The 14,904-nt window shown below is 42.0% G+C and overlaps 1 protein-coding gene across 2 annotated transcripts in view; it reads left to right on the top strand.

The window, feature by feature from the left end:
- SLC1A7 (solute carrier family 1 member 7) overlaps nt 1-14,904 on the top strand; it is a 120,342-nt gene that overhangs the window by 74,952 nt on the left and 30,486 nt on the right. For both annotated transcript variants that reach the window (XM_082266029.1, XM_082266028.1), the window contains exon 3: nt 4,749-4,964. In XM_082266029.1, coding sequence (XP_082122155.1) covers nt 4,749-4,964 — 216 coding nt within the window. The remainder of the gene's footprint in view (nt 1-4,748; nt 4,965-14,904) is intronic.

Raw genomic sequence — 14,904 nt, 5'->3', positions numbered from 1 at the left:
CATCTATGGCCAGCCTAATGAGAACCTGTGAATATAGACATGTTGGAGCTAAAAATGTGCAGACGTCTATCCTCATCCAACAATAAACTCCCAGCCTGCTTGCTTTTTCCAAACCAATGATTCACTAGATAGTAAGGCCTGGATCAGAATAAGAGTTTCACTTAAAACATGCAAATTGTTCAGACATATTTCTTAGCACCTACTGGACGACGACTTGACGAGCTCCCCCAGTTACCAGCACATGGTTACCTTGAGATATAGTTCATTGATCCCTCCTTGCTCCTGCTGGCTCGTCACACAATAAACAGTCTAGGGGTGTTGGTTTTTTATGTTTATTTGGAACTTGGATAGGAAAAGGAAATAGTGGGATACTCCTATTCGAACTATATACATCAGCTGAGGACATCTATCTCTAGACCTCATAGGTTGATTGAAAAAAGCTGGGCTACTTGATCCACACCACCACAAGTGTGAAAAGGGTTAAGTCTCTTGCTCTTCACTTCCTAGCAAGCAACTTAATGGATAACAACTTATCTTCAGGACACTCTCACCAGCATCCCCTTTGAACCGACACCTGTCCACTGACTATTCTAGGTGCAGGGGTGGCCCCCCTCAGGTCAGGCCCCTTGACACGAGATTTTGTACTCACTGTACTGCAGAGCCAGATCCTCCAGTGTCTCCCCTCTCAATCAGCCCCTCTGGACCGCTGGGTTCAGTTCTCACCGCTACTCTCCAGGCCCTCAGGGACGACCCTCCTGAGGCCTCGTGACACCTCCACAGAGAAGGAGGTGGCCGCCCCCTCCCTTTGGGACTCCACTATCCAGATGAAAGACCCCGAGCACATGTGCTCCTGGCTTTTATACAGTATTCCAGCATGCACCGAGGCACTTTTCCTCTGCCAAATCACCAGGGCTATATCAAAAGCCTGTGCACCCATTTGTCAGGTTTCCCCCCACTGTCCAACATGCCTCCCTATTGGACCAGTGTGAAACACTCTCCAGACAGTTGCACCCTGAGCACAATGAACAGACCTCACTAACAGATCCTGCTCTTTGGTAGGCAGAGAACAATATACGTAGATTTACCTGCAGCCCTTCTGGTAAGCAGACAGAGCTCAAAACTATACTTTCTCACTAGCTCCTACCAAGGAGGGTGCTAAAAGTTTTGAACAGCTATTGACAATTTATAAAGACTTTCTGCCTTTTTTCACACCACATTTTGCCAGTTTTTTTTCACAATAGTTTTATCTTTTTCTCATAATCTTTCTTTGGCATTGCAGTTTTTTATGTCAAACTTAAAAAATGGATAAAAGGCATTCAGTTTTTTTCCCCCTGTATTTTAATAACAAGTGTACAGATGAAATTGTTACTTCTTCTCTTTTGGGAGGTTCAACAACCATCCCAATTGTTACAAAAAAGTGAAAGCAATGTGTGGGTCTGTAAAAGCCCCATAGGGCACTAATATATAATTTAAATTGAAAAGATAGACAAAACTTTTTCTTTAAATTCTATAAATTTGAGAGAGGTTATGATCTTTATGTGACTTTATTGCCATCTATTTCTCTGTTGAAGAGATTTTCTCTTACTTCCTATGTTGGTGACTTGTGCTACTAGGAAAGGTAACATTATTATTATTATACAGGATTTTTATAGCACCAACAGTTTGCACAGCGCTTTACAACATGAGGACAGACAGTACAGTTACAATACAATTCAATACAGGAGGAATCAGAGGGTCCTGTTCGTTTGAGCTTACAATCTAGAAGGGAGAGTCAAGTGAGACAAAAGGTAATAACTGTGGGGGATGAGCTGATGGTGAAAATGAAAATACAGTTGTTAGGTGTGGGTAGGATAGACTTCTCTGAAGAGAAGGGTTTTCAGGGATCGTCTAAAGGCTAACAGAGTAGGAGCTAGTTAGACAGATAGGGGTAGGAAGTTCCATAGGATTGGAGAGGCTCTAGAAAAATCCTGGAGGTGAGCATGGGAGGAGGTCACGAGGTAGCTAGAGAGCAGGAGGTCTGAGAGGAACGAAGAAAATGATTAGGTTGGTATTTAGAGACTAGGCTAGTGATGTAGCTGGGGGCTAAGTTGTGGATGGCTTTGTAAGTTGTTGTTACTATTTTGAATTGAATTTGTTGGGTGAGCGGAAGCCAGTGGAGGGATTGACTGAGAGGAGTAGCGGACACTGAGCGATTGGTAAGGTGGATGAGTCTGGCAGCAGCATTCATGATGGATTGAAGGGAGGATAGTCTATGTAAAGGTAAGCCAATGAGAAGGGAGTTGCAGTAGTTGAGACGAGAGATGACCAGGGAGTGAACTAGGAGCTTTGTTGTGTCTTTGGTTAGAAAGGGGCGTATTTTGGAGATGTTGCTGAGATTGAGGCGACAAAATTTGGACAGTGATTTGACATGGGGCTTAAAGGAGAGTTCAGAGTCCAGGACTACACTTAGGACCTTGGCATGCGGTGATGGGTTGATAGTTGTGCCATAGATTTTGACAGAGAGATCAGGGGAAGGGGGTGGAGGAAAAATGATAACATTGTAACATGAAAACATTTTTCCACTTGGGATGGAAATAGTAAAAAACTGTCAGGGTTCCAACCCATCAACCCTGTATCCAAAATGAAAATAGTCCCACTTTGAGTGCTTTACGTCAGTACTTCAGAGGTTCATAGATGTCTGCTAATTTTTTATCCAAACACTGATTTTGTGATATTGGGATCATTACTTGGTCTGCATCCCACAGTGCAAAGCCTGGTTTCTATTGAAAGGCCACTGGACATTAGCATGTGAGACGAGGGGAGAAATAGCCCCATATTTCAATTTTCATAGTTAATATTTGTATATATAGTAGTTTAGGGTCACTATGGAGGGCAGTTATAATAAAGATCTTGAGGAATGTACTGGCATCCTACAGCACCTGAATGTTTTTCATGATTCAGTAAAGCTGTATTAAAGTTGTTGTAAACCTCTGACATGAAATATGAACAAAGCATATTCCACTATAGTGTGTACTTGTCTTTATCCAGAGAACTAAAGCTCGCCACGTATAGACTGGAATTTGGCTGGCTCATCAGGGCCCCAGACGAGATTCGATCCATCTATGGGCAGGCTGATTGTACCCAAGTCAATCTATCAATTGACTTGGGTACAACTAGCCTGTCAGATTTTTTACATGGAATTACTGCCGTTGGCTATAGCTAGCAGTAATTATTAAGATCTGCTGGCCGGGAGGACTCTTCACCCCCTTCCTCCGGCAGAACACATTAGCACTGCAGGAGGCATTCCCCAATCAACACTGACTGACTGATGGGGGAATTGAGCTAATTTTCTTGACTTCCATCTCACTGGCTTAGCTCTGTTCTAGTGTGCTGTGTGAAGTGGAGGGGGTGTCCCTTCCCTGCAGTCAGCACCCAGAGCTCTTCTCACTGAGATCTGAAGAGTGTAACTTCAGCTCACTGCCCCCTGCTTTCTGAAAGCTCAGACAAGCTGTATCAATTCTGTACTCTGAATGTCTGTTAGGAGAGAAAGGGCAGTAGAAAAACATGTGCAACTTTTATAGGAGGATTTGTTTCATCTCTATGCTGAGGCCAGTCACTTCCCTATGTGTAAGAGTTTACAACCACTTTAAACTGCAGTAATTTTTTGTATGATTCCCCAAGTGGCTTATGCCATAATGTGCTAGTACCCACCACATGTTAGTAAATTAATAAATTATGGCTTACCTGCCAAAGAAACCTTCCAGCACTTTGCTCTCACTGCTCCAGCAGGTCCCCGGCACTTCAGTTATCACCTGGTCTTCCTTTCAGGTTCCTCTCTCCATCGGCTTGAATTGTTGGGACACAATGACGTCACTCCCAGCAATGGGCACAGGAAAGCCATCACCACGGAACAGAGTGGGTGCTGTAAATGTGATCTGAGCTTTACATATGTGATTCATATTACAATATCACTGACAGGCCGGGGGAGGCATTTATGACAGAAGAGACTACTGGGGACTCTTCTCTTATAAAAACTCTGCCTGTCAACGTTTTTTTAAAAAAAGACTTTAATACGGCTTTGGAGAAAAACTCTGGTCTAACTAAAAACTACAAGAAAACAACAAGAGAAGGGCGCACAGTCCTTGTGCATTACCACTTAAAAGTTTATTAAAATCAAAGAAGGGTAGCGTACAATATACTCACAAACGTAGCATATGAACAAGCATATAGGAAATGGGCACCGCTCGCTTCCAGGACACTTCTCTACTGCTGGATAGCGTGATGGCGTCCTCAAAACCTGATGTGGCTTACGCGTTTCGAGAGAGGACCCTCTTCCTCAGAGCCAAAATCGGCACTAACTAAAAACGACAGATCCTGATTGTAGAATAACTTAGATCTAAATATAATGGAATATTTTTTTTTAGCAGTTTATAAAACGTATACTATCAGGGCTGCTAGCATGCTGATTGCCCCGTTCTGCAAACCAGCCAATCAGAATAATGTTGTGCCTGCTTTAATCTATTTGGGAGTAATTCTTAAAGGAAAAGAAGGAACGCTTCTATGGGTTCAGGAGACAAGAACTTTTTTTGATACTGATTAAGACCTGCTTCGTAATAAAGGACTGGTGGCCACACGTAGTCCTGAATGTTTTATTTCTTTTCACCCTTACATAAACATTGATTGTTATTGAGTGATATAATATTCTGAAGAAAAATATAATGCATATAATAAAGACTTGATTTTGATCAAATCTCTCTTTGTATCTTCAGCTTGATGTCGGGGTTGGCCGCTCTTGATGCCAAAACGTCCAGCCGTCTGGGCATTATCACAATTGCCTACTACCTGTGGACCACCTTTGTGGCGGTGATCGTGGGGATAATCATGGTATCCATCATCCATCCAGGGGGTGCAGCGCAAAAGGAGAACACAGAACATAACGGGAAGCCGGTCATGAGCTCAGCGGACGCTCTGCTGGACCTGATCCGGTAACTGAGCAGCAAGTGGCTGAGTTATAATGTAACACTCAGCAGATTCCTCCAGGTTTGTCAGAGGTTGTGCAACGAGGAGTTTTTAGTGATGAGCAGTAGGAAATGACGCAAAACATTTTTGATTTTGCTTTCTAATAATTTATTATACTATGCACATTTCTCTATCCTATGTATTTATAACAGAATTGGTAAAATTTGCAACTTGTACTTAAAATAAGTTTTAACCCTAAAGCTGGTCATACAGATAACAATGCAGGTGGTATTCAATATATAACAGTTGTTACAATGAAAGATGCATCATGGGACTATTTCTGAGATTTACAATTGAGCCCTGAGTTCTGAGAGCCCTACCATACAGCACAGCCAGGTGATGACACTGGGGGTTATTTACCAAAACTGCATGGTGCAAAATATGGTGCAGCTGTGCAAAGAAACCTATCAGCTTCCAGGTTTTATTGTCAAAGCTTAAAGTGGAGTTCCACCCATTTTAGTAACTTTAGATGTATGTAATCCCCTTTAAAACTACTTTTACCAATGGAAACTTTTTTTTTTTTTTGCTAGTAAATACCTTATTTTCTTCTTTATTCATCCTCTCCTCACTTCCGGGTCCGGCCGCCTATGTAATCCAAGTTATTAAAAATGGGTGGAACCCCACTTTAAAGTAGAGTTCCACCCGTTTTTGTGTTTATTAAAAGTCAGCAGCTACAAAAAGTGTAGCTGCTGACTTTTAATAAACACACACTCACCTGTCCCACGATCCAGCAATGCGGCCGGCGGGAGCCTCGGTTCTCTCCCTCTTCACCCCGCAGTGCCGGCATCTCTAGTGTGGGCACCCGGCTGTGACAGCTTGCGGCTTCACAGCTGGGTGCGCACTGCGCATGTGCAAGTCGCGCTGCACATCCTGAGTGGATGGGCAATCTTCTGGTACCTGTGATGTGTCCCAGAAGATTGCAGGGAGATAGGGAGGGAGGGAGGGGGAGAGCAAATTGGGAGCGGGTACCAGTCAAATCTAGGTACCTGCTCCCCCCCCCCCCCAAAAAATGACATGCCAAATGTGGCGTGTCAGGGGGGTCAGGAGGCCTTAAAGCGAAAGTTCAATTTTTGGATGGAACTCTGCTTTAATTGAACAAGCTGCAGTGAGAAGCTGATTGGTTACTACGCATAACTGCGCCAGATTTTGAGCGCACCAGTCTTAGTAAATCTCCCCCAACGTGTCAGGGAAAGACTACAGAGGTGACCACCTACCTCCCCTTTCCTTTTCACTTGCTGATTGGACAATGAGGACATTCTGATGAGTGAGCAATGAGTTTATCTCTCTACTCACTGTGCTCTTTCCTCCTATCAGCATGATCTTAGTCAGGCCATTTGCATGCAGCACACCTGACTGACTCCCAGTCCTGCCTCTGCTTCTCCCACTTTGATTTCTGTGGTGAAGGGGATACCTTGTCCAATTGAAGAATTTTATGCCAGGTGCAATTATAATAATAAAGCTGCATTAATCTGTGTCTTTTGTATTTGCCTGGAGTTCAGCTTGAAATTTTAGTTCAGGTCCACATTAAGACATTATTTTCATATCTAAAACAGTGCAAAATCCTACTGGCTAGATCTGTAACTAAATCACCTGAATTCAGTCTTAATGAAAATAAATATTTCTACATGTATTTCCACATGTTGTAATTAAGCTGTCTACCATTATTGCTGTGACCCTTCATGAATACAATGCCTTGAAAAAGTATTCATACCCCTTGAAAGTTTCCACATTTTGTCATGTTACAACCAAAAACGTAAATGTATTTTATTGGGATTTTATGTGGTAGACCAACACAAAGTGGCGCATAATTGTGAAGTGGAAGAAAAATTATAAATAGTTTTCAACATTTTTTACAAATAAATATGTGAAAAGTGTGGCTTGCATTTATATTCAGCCCCCCTGAGTCAATACTTTGTAGAACCACTTTTTGCTGCAATTAGAGCTGCAAGTCTTTATGGGTATGTCTCTATCAGCTTTGCACATCTAGAGACATTCTGCCCATTCTTCTTTGCAAAATAGATTAAGCTCCATCTGATTGGATAGGGATCGTCTGTGAATAGTAATTTTCAATTTTAGGTCTGAACTTTGTCTGGGCCATTTCTAACACATGAATTTGCTTTGGTCTAAAGTTTCTAAACCATTCCATTGTGGCTCTGGCTGTATGTTTAGGGTCATTGTCCTGCTGAAAAATTAACCTTCGCCTCAGTCTTACGTCTTTTGCAGACTCTAACAGGTTTTCTTCTAAGATTGCCCTGTATTTGGCTCCATCCATCTTCCCATCAACTCTGACCAGGTTCCCTGTCCCTGCTGAAGAAAAGCATCCCCACAACATGATGCTGCCACCACCATGTTTTAGGGTGGGGATGGTGTGTTCAGGGTGATGTGCAGTATTAGTTTTCCGCCACACATAGCATTTTGCTTTTAGCCCAAGAAGTTTACTTTTGGTCCCATCTGACCAGAGAACCTTCTTCCACATGTTTGCTTTCTCCCCCACATGGCTTCTCTCAAACTACAAATGGGAATTTTTATGGCTTTCTTTCAACAATGTTTTTCTTCTTGCAAATCTTCTATAAAGGCCAGATTTGTGGAGTGCACGACTAATAGTTGTCCTGTGGACAGATTCTCCCACCTGAGCTGTGGATCTCTGCAGCTCCACCAGAGTTACCACGGGCCCCTTGGCTACTTCTCTGATTAATGCTCTCCTTGCCCGGCCTGTCGGTTTAGGTGGACGGCCATTTCTTGGTAGGTTTGCATTTGTGCCATACTCTTTCCATTTTTTAATGATGGATTGAACAGCGCTCCGTGAGATGTTCAAAGCTTGGGATAATTTTTTTTATAACCTAACCCTGCTTTAAACTTTTCCACAACGTTATCCCTGACCTGTCTGGTGTGTTCCTTGGTCTTCATAATGCTGTTTGTTCACTAAGGTTCTCTCTAACAAACCTCTGAGGGCTTTACAAACCATCTGTATTTATAGTAAAAATAAATTACACACAGGTGGACTCTATTTACTAATTAGGTGACTTCTGAAGGCAATTGGTTCCACTATATTTTAGTTAGGGGTATCAGAGTAAAGGGGGCTGAATACAAATGCACACCACAGTTTTCAGATATTTATTCATAAAAAAATCTGAAAACCATTTATCATTTTCCTTCCACTTCACAATTATGTGCCATTTTGTGTTGGTCTATCACAGAAAATCCCAATAATATACGTTATGTTTTTGGTTGTAACATAACAAAATGTGGAAAATTTCAAGTGGTATGAATACTTTTTCAAGGCACTGTACATTGACAGTATTAAGGGAAAGCTCCCTGTTTCTTCTTTGCTCCAGAAAATGAGCAGCAGTATTCTCACAATTTACAAATAGACATAATGAGATTTGCATCCTCTTAATCTCGACTATAAACTATCTGATTTCCATTATGTTCAAATTCCTTATCATTGGTTCACATATATCCAGTATGTGGCATAAATACGTGACTGAATTTACGCTAGGGAGAAACTGACCTTATAACAATGCGTGCGATTATGTTGGAAGCATTCCCAGTGTAATTTCACTACTTGATAGTGAGTTATAGGAATCAAAATACAGTAATCCCCCACAACCCGAATGACAATCTGTCTGACGGTCATGTGACCTTGTCTTTCTAGAGCAAGCTGAAACTGACCTAAATGCTGCTAATTACACCTAAAATTGCATTTTAAGGACACATACTGATTGGCCTTGTGTCCGTCCAATTTTTAATCATCCCACCTCTAAAAGGGATAGCGAGCTACTACAGCCAGCTACTAGAATGTTTGCTCTTCTAATCTTTGCTCTTCTAATTCTATCTATTGCACAGTACAGCTGTGATAAGACCACAAACTTCACCCAGCATTGCTGTCACCTCTCTCCCAGTGACTAATCCCTTGGTTGCTATGGGAAAAGGAAACACTCTCTCCCTCTCCAACCACCATGCTTGCTCTTATTCTCCTGTGGTACCTCATACATCTCTTGTGACTCTAGGCTGGGTACCTAGGTGACATGAAAAACAAGAAGATCCTGCGCTAAGTAAAAATAATATAAACAGAAAATGATATGGTGAAGCAGCTGAAACACTTGATCTATATAAATCAAAACTTATGGAAAACAAATAGTGCAGCACTATCATGAAAATTGAAACATATGTATAAACATATATATAGTGAGTATCAAAATGACCCAATAATTGGTGCAAATCCAAATCAACAAAGTGACCAAAAAGTGCAGACATAATCAATATTCAATGTGCATATAAAGTGAAAAAAGTCCAAAAAATCCAAAGGCATATATGCAAGATCCAAAGTGAGTGGTGAAAAGGGAGATGTTGAATTCCCAAGAGGAAAAATAACTGGAAAAACACCCATGACAAATCTCCTGTAATGGCTGCTTACCAGAAGAATCGGCCCCCAAGTTAATGGTCAGGCCACATACACTGGGATTTATATCTGAAACACTCCTCTTAGTATTATCCTTAAGTGGGGCAATCAATCTCTCCCAGGTCAGGTTAAGCACGGTCCGAGTACATGTAAGCCACATATATGGGAAAGGAGACACGAAGACCCATTGTGTAAACCAGTAAAGATAAACAGTTTGATTTATTAAAGGTTGCACTTACATCCAGTAGGTAAAGAAATTGCATCAATACAGCATGTAGAATCTGCGGCGTCCCACGTGTAGTATACAAGCCAGGCTTTAAGGGGCGTGGTAGTTGAGCGTCAGATACCGCCCGACCGGTTTCGTCATACGTGACGTCGTCCGGGGCGTGGTGGGTACCTAGGTGCCCTGTGCAGTGGGTCAGATCCCAAGAGTAGGGAACCATCCACTAGAGGAGGTGCCAAGCACTTACCCCCCCCCCCCCCTCTACTACCAGAGTAACCAATACCTTAACCATGTCACCCATCTCCTGGCTGATTAGTCCTCTTGCAGTGACACAAATACTGCAGTCCTTAGCAATAGCACAGCTTCCTCTAAATAGCACTCTGTGTGTTAGATCCATGTGTATCTTCTCCTAACTCAGTCCCTTTGTTGTGTTTCAAGCCCTGTTCTTTTGATATGCTGTACATGTACCCCTTTAGGAGACTTCAGACCAGGCAAAGTAAGTAAACTACAAGATCCTTTACCAAGATAGTTACTGGTAACAGTACAGTTCTCAAGAAGCATTCTCAACACAGTTCCTATACAGAGCTCTTATATATCCCATAAAATGTGCATACCTTATGCAGAAGGCAAGACCATAAGGAAAGAATCCATTAAGGAAATAATCCACAAGAGGCAATACCAGTTCCTTAGAGTCCATGGTTGGCAACAATCTGTAAAGGCAGCAAGCCCATGGTTAGCAGCTACATGTCCATAGGGTCGCCAGCTTTTGGGACCCTCCCCCACCAGAAGCTCCGATTAGGTTCCCATCAGCCCCCCAAAGAGGGTGATCACTCCAGCACCCAGTTATAGCTTGGCAGTATTTCCCCAGGGCTCTCCCAGGGGATTGGAGCCAGTCCCTTTTATCTGGGTTAACTGGTAGGGGGCAATAACCTGTCTGAAATTGGTGGAAAAAACATGACCCTTTACAGCCTGGTTACTTCCTGCAGACATGTCACCCTAAGGACACAGTGAAACAGCAAGACATTGTAACATGTGATACCTGGTTGGCTCCGAGGAAATGAGCACAGCCAGGAAAAACAAGTGCTTATACAGGAAAACATGTTAAACCCTTTGTAGACAGCTGCCTACACCCCTGCTGGACTATTACTTTCTGACTCCTGGCACCACCAGCTGTCAGAATACCCAAATTCAATTGAATGCAGGTGCTCGATAGGTGCCAACAATATTCCAACAGGCTCATTTGACAAAAGTCAAATAAATAGCTGGCTTTGTCAAACAAAGCGGTGCTGGCATGCACTACACTGCTCACAATCTGCTTAGCCGGCACGAAGGTTCCAAAATTCAAGCATTGTATGGCCAGCTTAAGTCTACAGGATACAATAAAGAGGTGGGGAGTCAATTTAGAGTTTACATGGGGAGGCCCGGAGCAAGAGAGGTGACGAGAGGAAGAGGCAGAGAAGCCCACACAGGAATTGGAAGGGGCATAAAATCATGAGAGGCAGGAGATGCTATTATATCCCTTTAAAAGAAAGGTATGCAAAGCACACCACTGAATGAGCAGGTTAGACCCAGAAATAATTTACTAGCAAAACCAAAGGATCAAAAAACAACAGATATACTACCAACATACTGGGTATCAAAATATAATTTTATTGTTAGCAAATTGGATTAAGATGTATACATAGCAACCCTAACCTATAAAAAATGTTTAAAGCAGAATTCCAGCTAAAACCTAACAAATTCTAAAAATGCTCCCTCCTCCCTCCCAACATCTATTCTGATTAACCTAAAGAAAGATCTGTATACTTACCTATTTTTAGGCTGCTCTGGTCCAGTCATGTGATCTCCCCTGTGTCAGCAGCCTCGGGTGCAGAAGAGAGCACTCAACAATGGCTGGGAATGCCTTGGAGCAGAGATGTCACCCATAAGCTTACTATGGCCCATCCATTGTCGGCACTCCCTCCTATCCCCTGCAGCTGCTGTTGACTGATGCAGGGGAGCAGGATCACATGGAGCGGCCTGAAAATAGGTAAGTATATAGATCGTTATTACACAGGTTAGTCAGAATAGGTTACTTAGATTTTTCTCAGAATTTAAATTTAACCACTTGCTGCCCAACATACATATTTAAACCTCCTCCTGGGCAGCAAGCTATTATACCAGAATCATGGCTGCAGCTGCAAGTGTTCACCTTCCTATAAAATGATGTTGTTCAAGTACAGCGCCAACTAAGTCAAAATTCTAAATGTAAATTGAACCAAAGTCCATAAAGTCCGTCTGAGGAAAATACATCAGGTGTAGAAGGATATACTTCTATAATCCAACAGCAAACGTGCAGAGAAGTTCCTGACAGTCACCACGTGCAAAAAGAGATATATGGTTGTCTCCTTACCAGAAATTTAGACCCCCTGTTAAGGAAGGTCCACCAGGCATGAGGTATACTGGACATCAGGAAAAAAAAAACGCACTAAATCCTCCTCCAATCCACACGGGATAGACAGAACCTTGGACTTGGGTAGCTTCATATACCCCGGATGTAAACCATAGATGTTCCTCCAAGAATACAAAAGGGGGCGCACATAGTGAAGTATGCACAGGTTTATTGGTTAAAAAAATAGTAAAACACTCACATGGTAACAGCTTGATACAGGCATGTAAACATTAAGATGAAGGCCGCGGCTGTAAGCGTGTCTGCATGGGGGCTGACGTGTCTGGCGCGTTTCGTCCTGCTAAGGTGTTGTCAAAGGTGAAAGGCCTTCCTATAAAAGTGATCACTTTTACAGTGCTGCAAAGCCCCTATAGATCCTGTTTGATTTGTGTCCTAATCAAACAGAATCTGTGTTTAATCAGCTGCTCTAAAGGGCAGGGGAATGATCAGGGGTCTAATAGAGCCCATGTACAAAAGATAAATGACTCCTGCGCTTGAGGGGTTATCTTGCTGCCACTCTCAACAGGTCGTGGTAACCCAAACAGACTTTTAAAAGGAACAGACAGAGGGTGCACCAGCCTAGGGCATTATCTTTAAAACAATTTATTAAAATAAAATAGCATACACATTGTACTCACAAAACAAGTTGGAACATGGGCAAACATGTGCAATCAAGGACCAGAAGACTCTCCACTGGGCTTCCTCTGCTGATGCAGGCCGTGGTGGGATGTGGACCCCCAAAGAACGGCTTACGCGTTTCGGGGTGTCCCCCTGTCATCAGAGCTAATTTTTGGGGGAGGGGGGACACCCCAAAATGCGTAAGCTGGTCTTTGGAGGTCCACATCCCACCACGACCTGCATCAGCAGAGGAAGCCCAGTGCAGAGTCTTGGTGGTCCTTGATTGCACATGTTTGCCCATGTTCCAATTTGTTTTGTGAGTACAATGTGTATGCTATTTTATTTTAATAAATTGTTTTAAAGATAATGCCCTAGGCTGGTGCACCCTCTGTCTGTTCTAGAGTCTAATAGAGCCCTGCTGTCTTCATAAAGAGTACCTGTCACTGCCCAAAGCCATCACAAGGGAGCTTTTTCACTCCTTTGTGATGGCAATAAAGTTAACTGAAAAAGTAAAACAAAAATGTAAATACAATAATTTAAAAACCTGCATTTAAGTCCAGAAAGCACGCTTATATAAACAGTGATTGTACCACACATGTAAGGTATCACCACGAATGTCGGAGTAATAGTAATAATTCTAGGGCCATGGCTCACATTTAATTATAAACTGATAACCTGTAATGGCTTTTAAATCATCACCTATGGACAATTTTAGGTACTGTAGTTTGGCGCCACATCACAGGCATGCGCAATTTTAAATCTTGACCTGTTTGGTATCTAATTACTCAACGCACCATCATATTTTATATTTGATCTTTTTTTTTATTTTCTTTGAGAATAAACTAAAGTTAAATAAAGGACCAGACCTCTCATACATAAATCATTTTATTTTTTTAGAAAAAAAACAGGTATTAAATTGTGTTTATGTGCACTAAAATTCTTTTGCGTGTATTTATTCCTGCATATTTGCATTTGGTAAATGGTTGTGCAAATATCGCGTGACAACAGCAACAGTTTTTTCTCCAGGGCCTCTGCTTTCAGAAAATATATGATGTTTGGGGGTTCTAGGTAATTTTCCAGTAAACAAAATGCAGATTTTAACATGTATGTACATTTTAAAAAAAATGCCCCAGTAGGCATGCAATTAATATGCCCCAAAAGCAGGAGCACCCCTATGTAACATGGTATAAATCATATGTATATCAATGTTCATACATACATATTATGAAAAAATCTAAATCAATGGTCAAAAAATGTAATACAGTATCTGCTGTGAAGAAATGTAATAATGCCAAATAAAATTAAACCTTCAGTTTAAAGCAGGTAAATACTTTCCAAATGCATGAAAACAAAAGGTGTTCAATGTGACACTATATGTTGAGTAGAAAAGTCTGTTCCCTGCCGGCATGCTGCAGAGTTAGACTCTTGCTCTTTGTGGGGAAGCAGTGGTCTCTCTACGGAGGTCCAACATGCCCCCTGCTGAGATACCTTGCCAGATTTCTATTGCTGTCTGTGTCCCAATTAAAGAGAATAACCCTCACTATTTGTCCTGGTGACTGTTAAATTAAAATAAAATCACAAATTTTGAGTGGTCACCAGAACAGGAATAGAGGGCAAATTTTCCACTATTTCTGGTGACCCTGGAGAGAACCAGGGATTTCCCTCACTTTGGAGGGATTTCCTCTCACTTCCTGTTGTGGGTATGGGACAGGAAGTGAGGGGAAATCTCTTCAATGGGACACAACCTGAAAGTGGCTGTAACCCACCCTTACACTATACAAAATGAGAAAAAAAAAGTCAAAACATTACATCTGGCTCCCTAATTTCATATAAAATTTTATACACTGCTCAAAAAAATTAAAGAAACTCTTTGAAAACACATCAGATCTCAATGGGGAAAAATCTCATGCTGGATATCTATACTGATATGGACTGGGTAATGTGTTAGGAATGAAAGGATGCCACATCGTTTGATGGAAATGAAAATTATCACCCTACAGATGGCTAAATTTAAAGACAGCCCAAAAATCACAGTGAAAAAATGATGCAGCAGGCTTGTCCATTTTGCTGATATTTCATTGCAGGAACTCAGAATGGCACTCAGTACTTTTTATGACCCCCCATGTGCTTGTATGCATGCCTGACAATGTCGGGGGATGCTCCTGATGAGAGGACGGATGGTGTCCTGGGGTATTTCCTCCCAGATCTGGAGCAGGGCATCATTGAGCTCCTGAG

The sequence above is a fragment of the Pelophylax lessonae genome (genome assembly GCF_965119305.1).
Source record: "Pelophylax lessonae genome assembly, chromosome: 8".
NCBI lineage: Eukaryota > Metazoa > Chordata > Amphibia > Anura > Ranidae > Pelophylax > Pelophylax lessonae.
The sequence above is the reverse complement of the archived record's forward strand: the minus strand, read 5'-3'. Positions and strand labels throughout refer to the sequence as shown.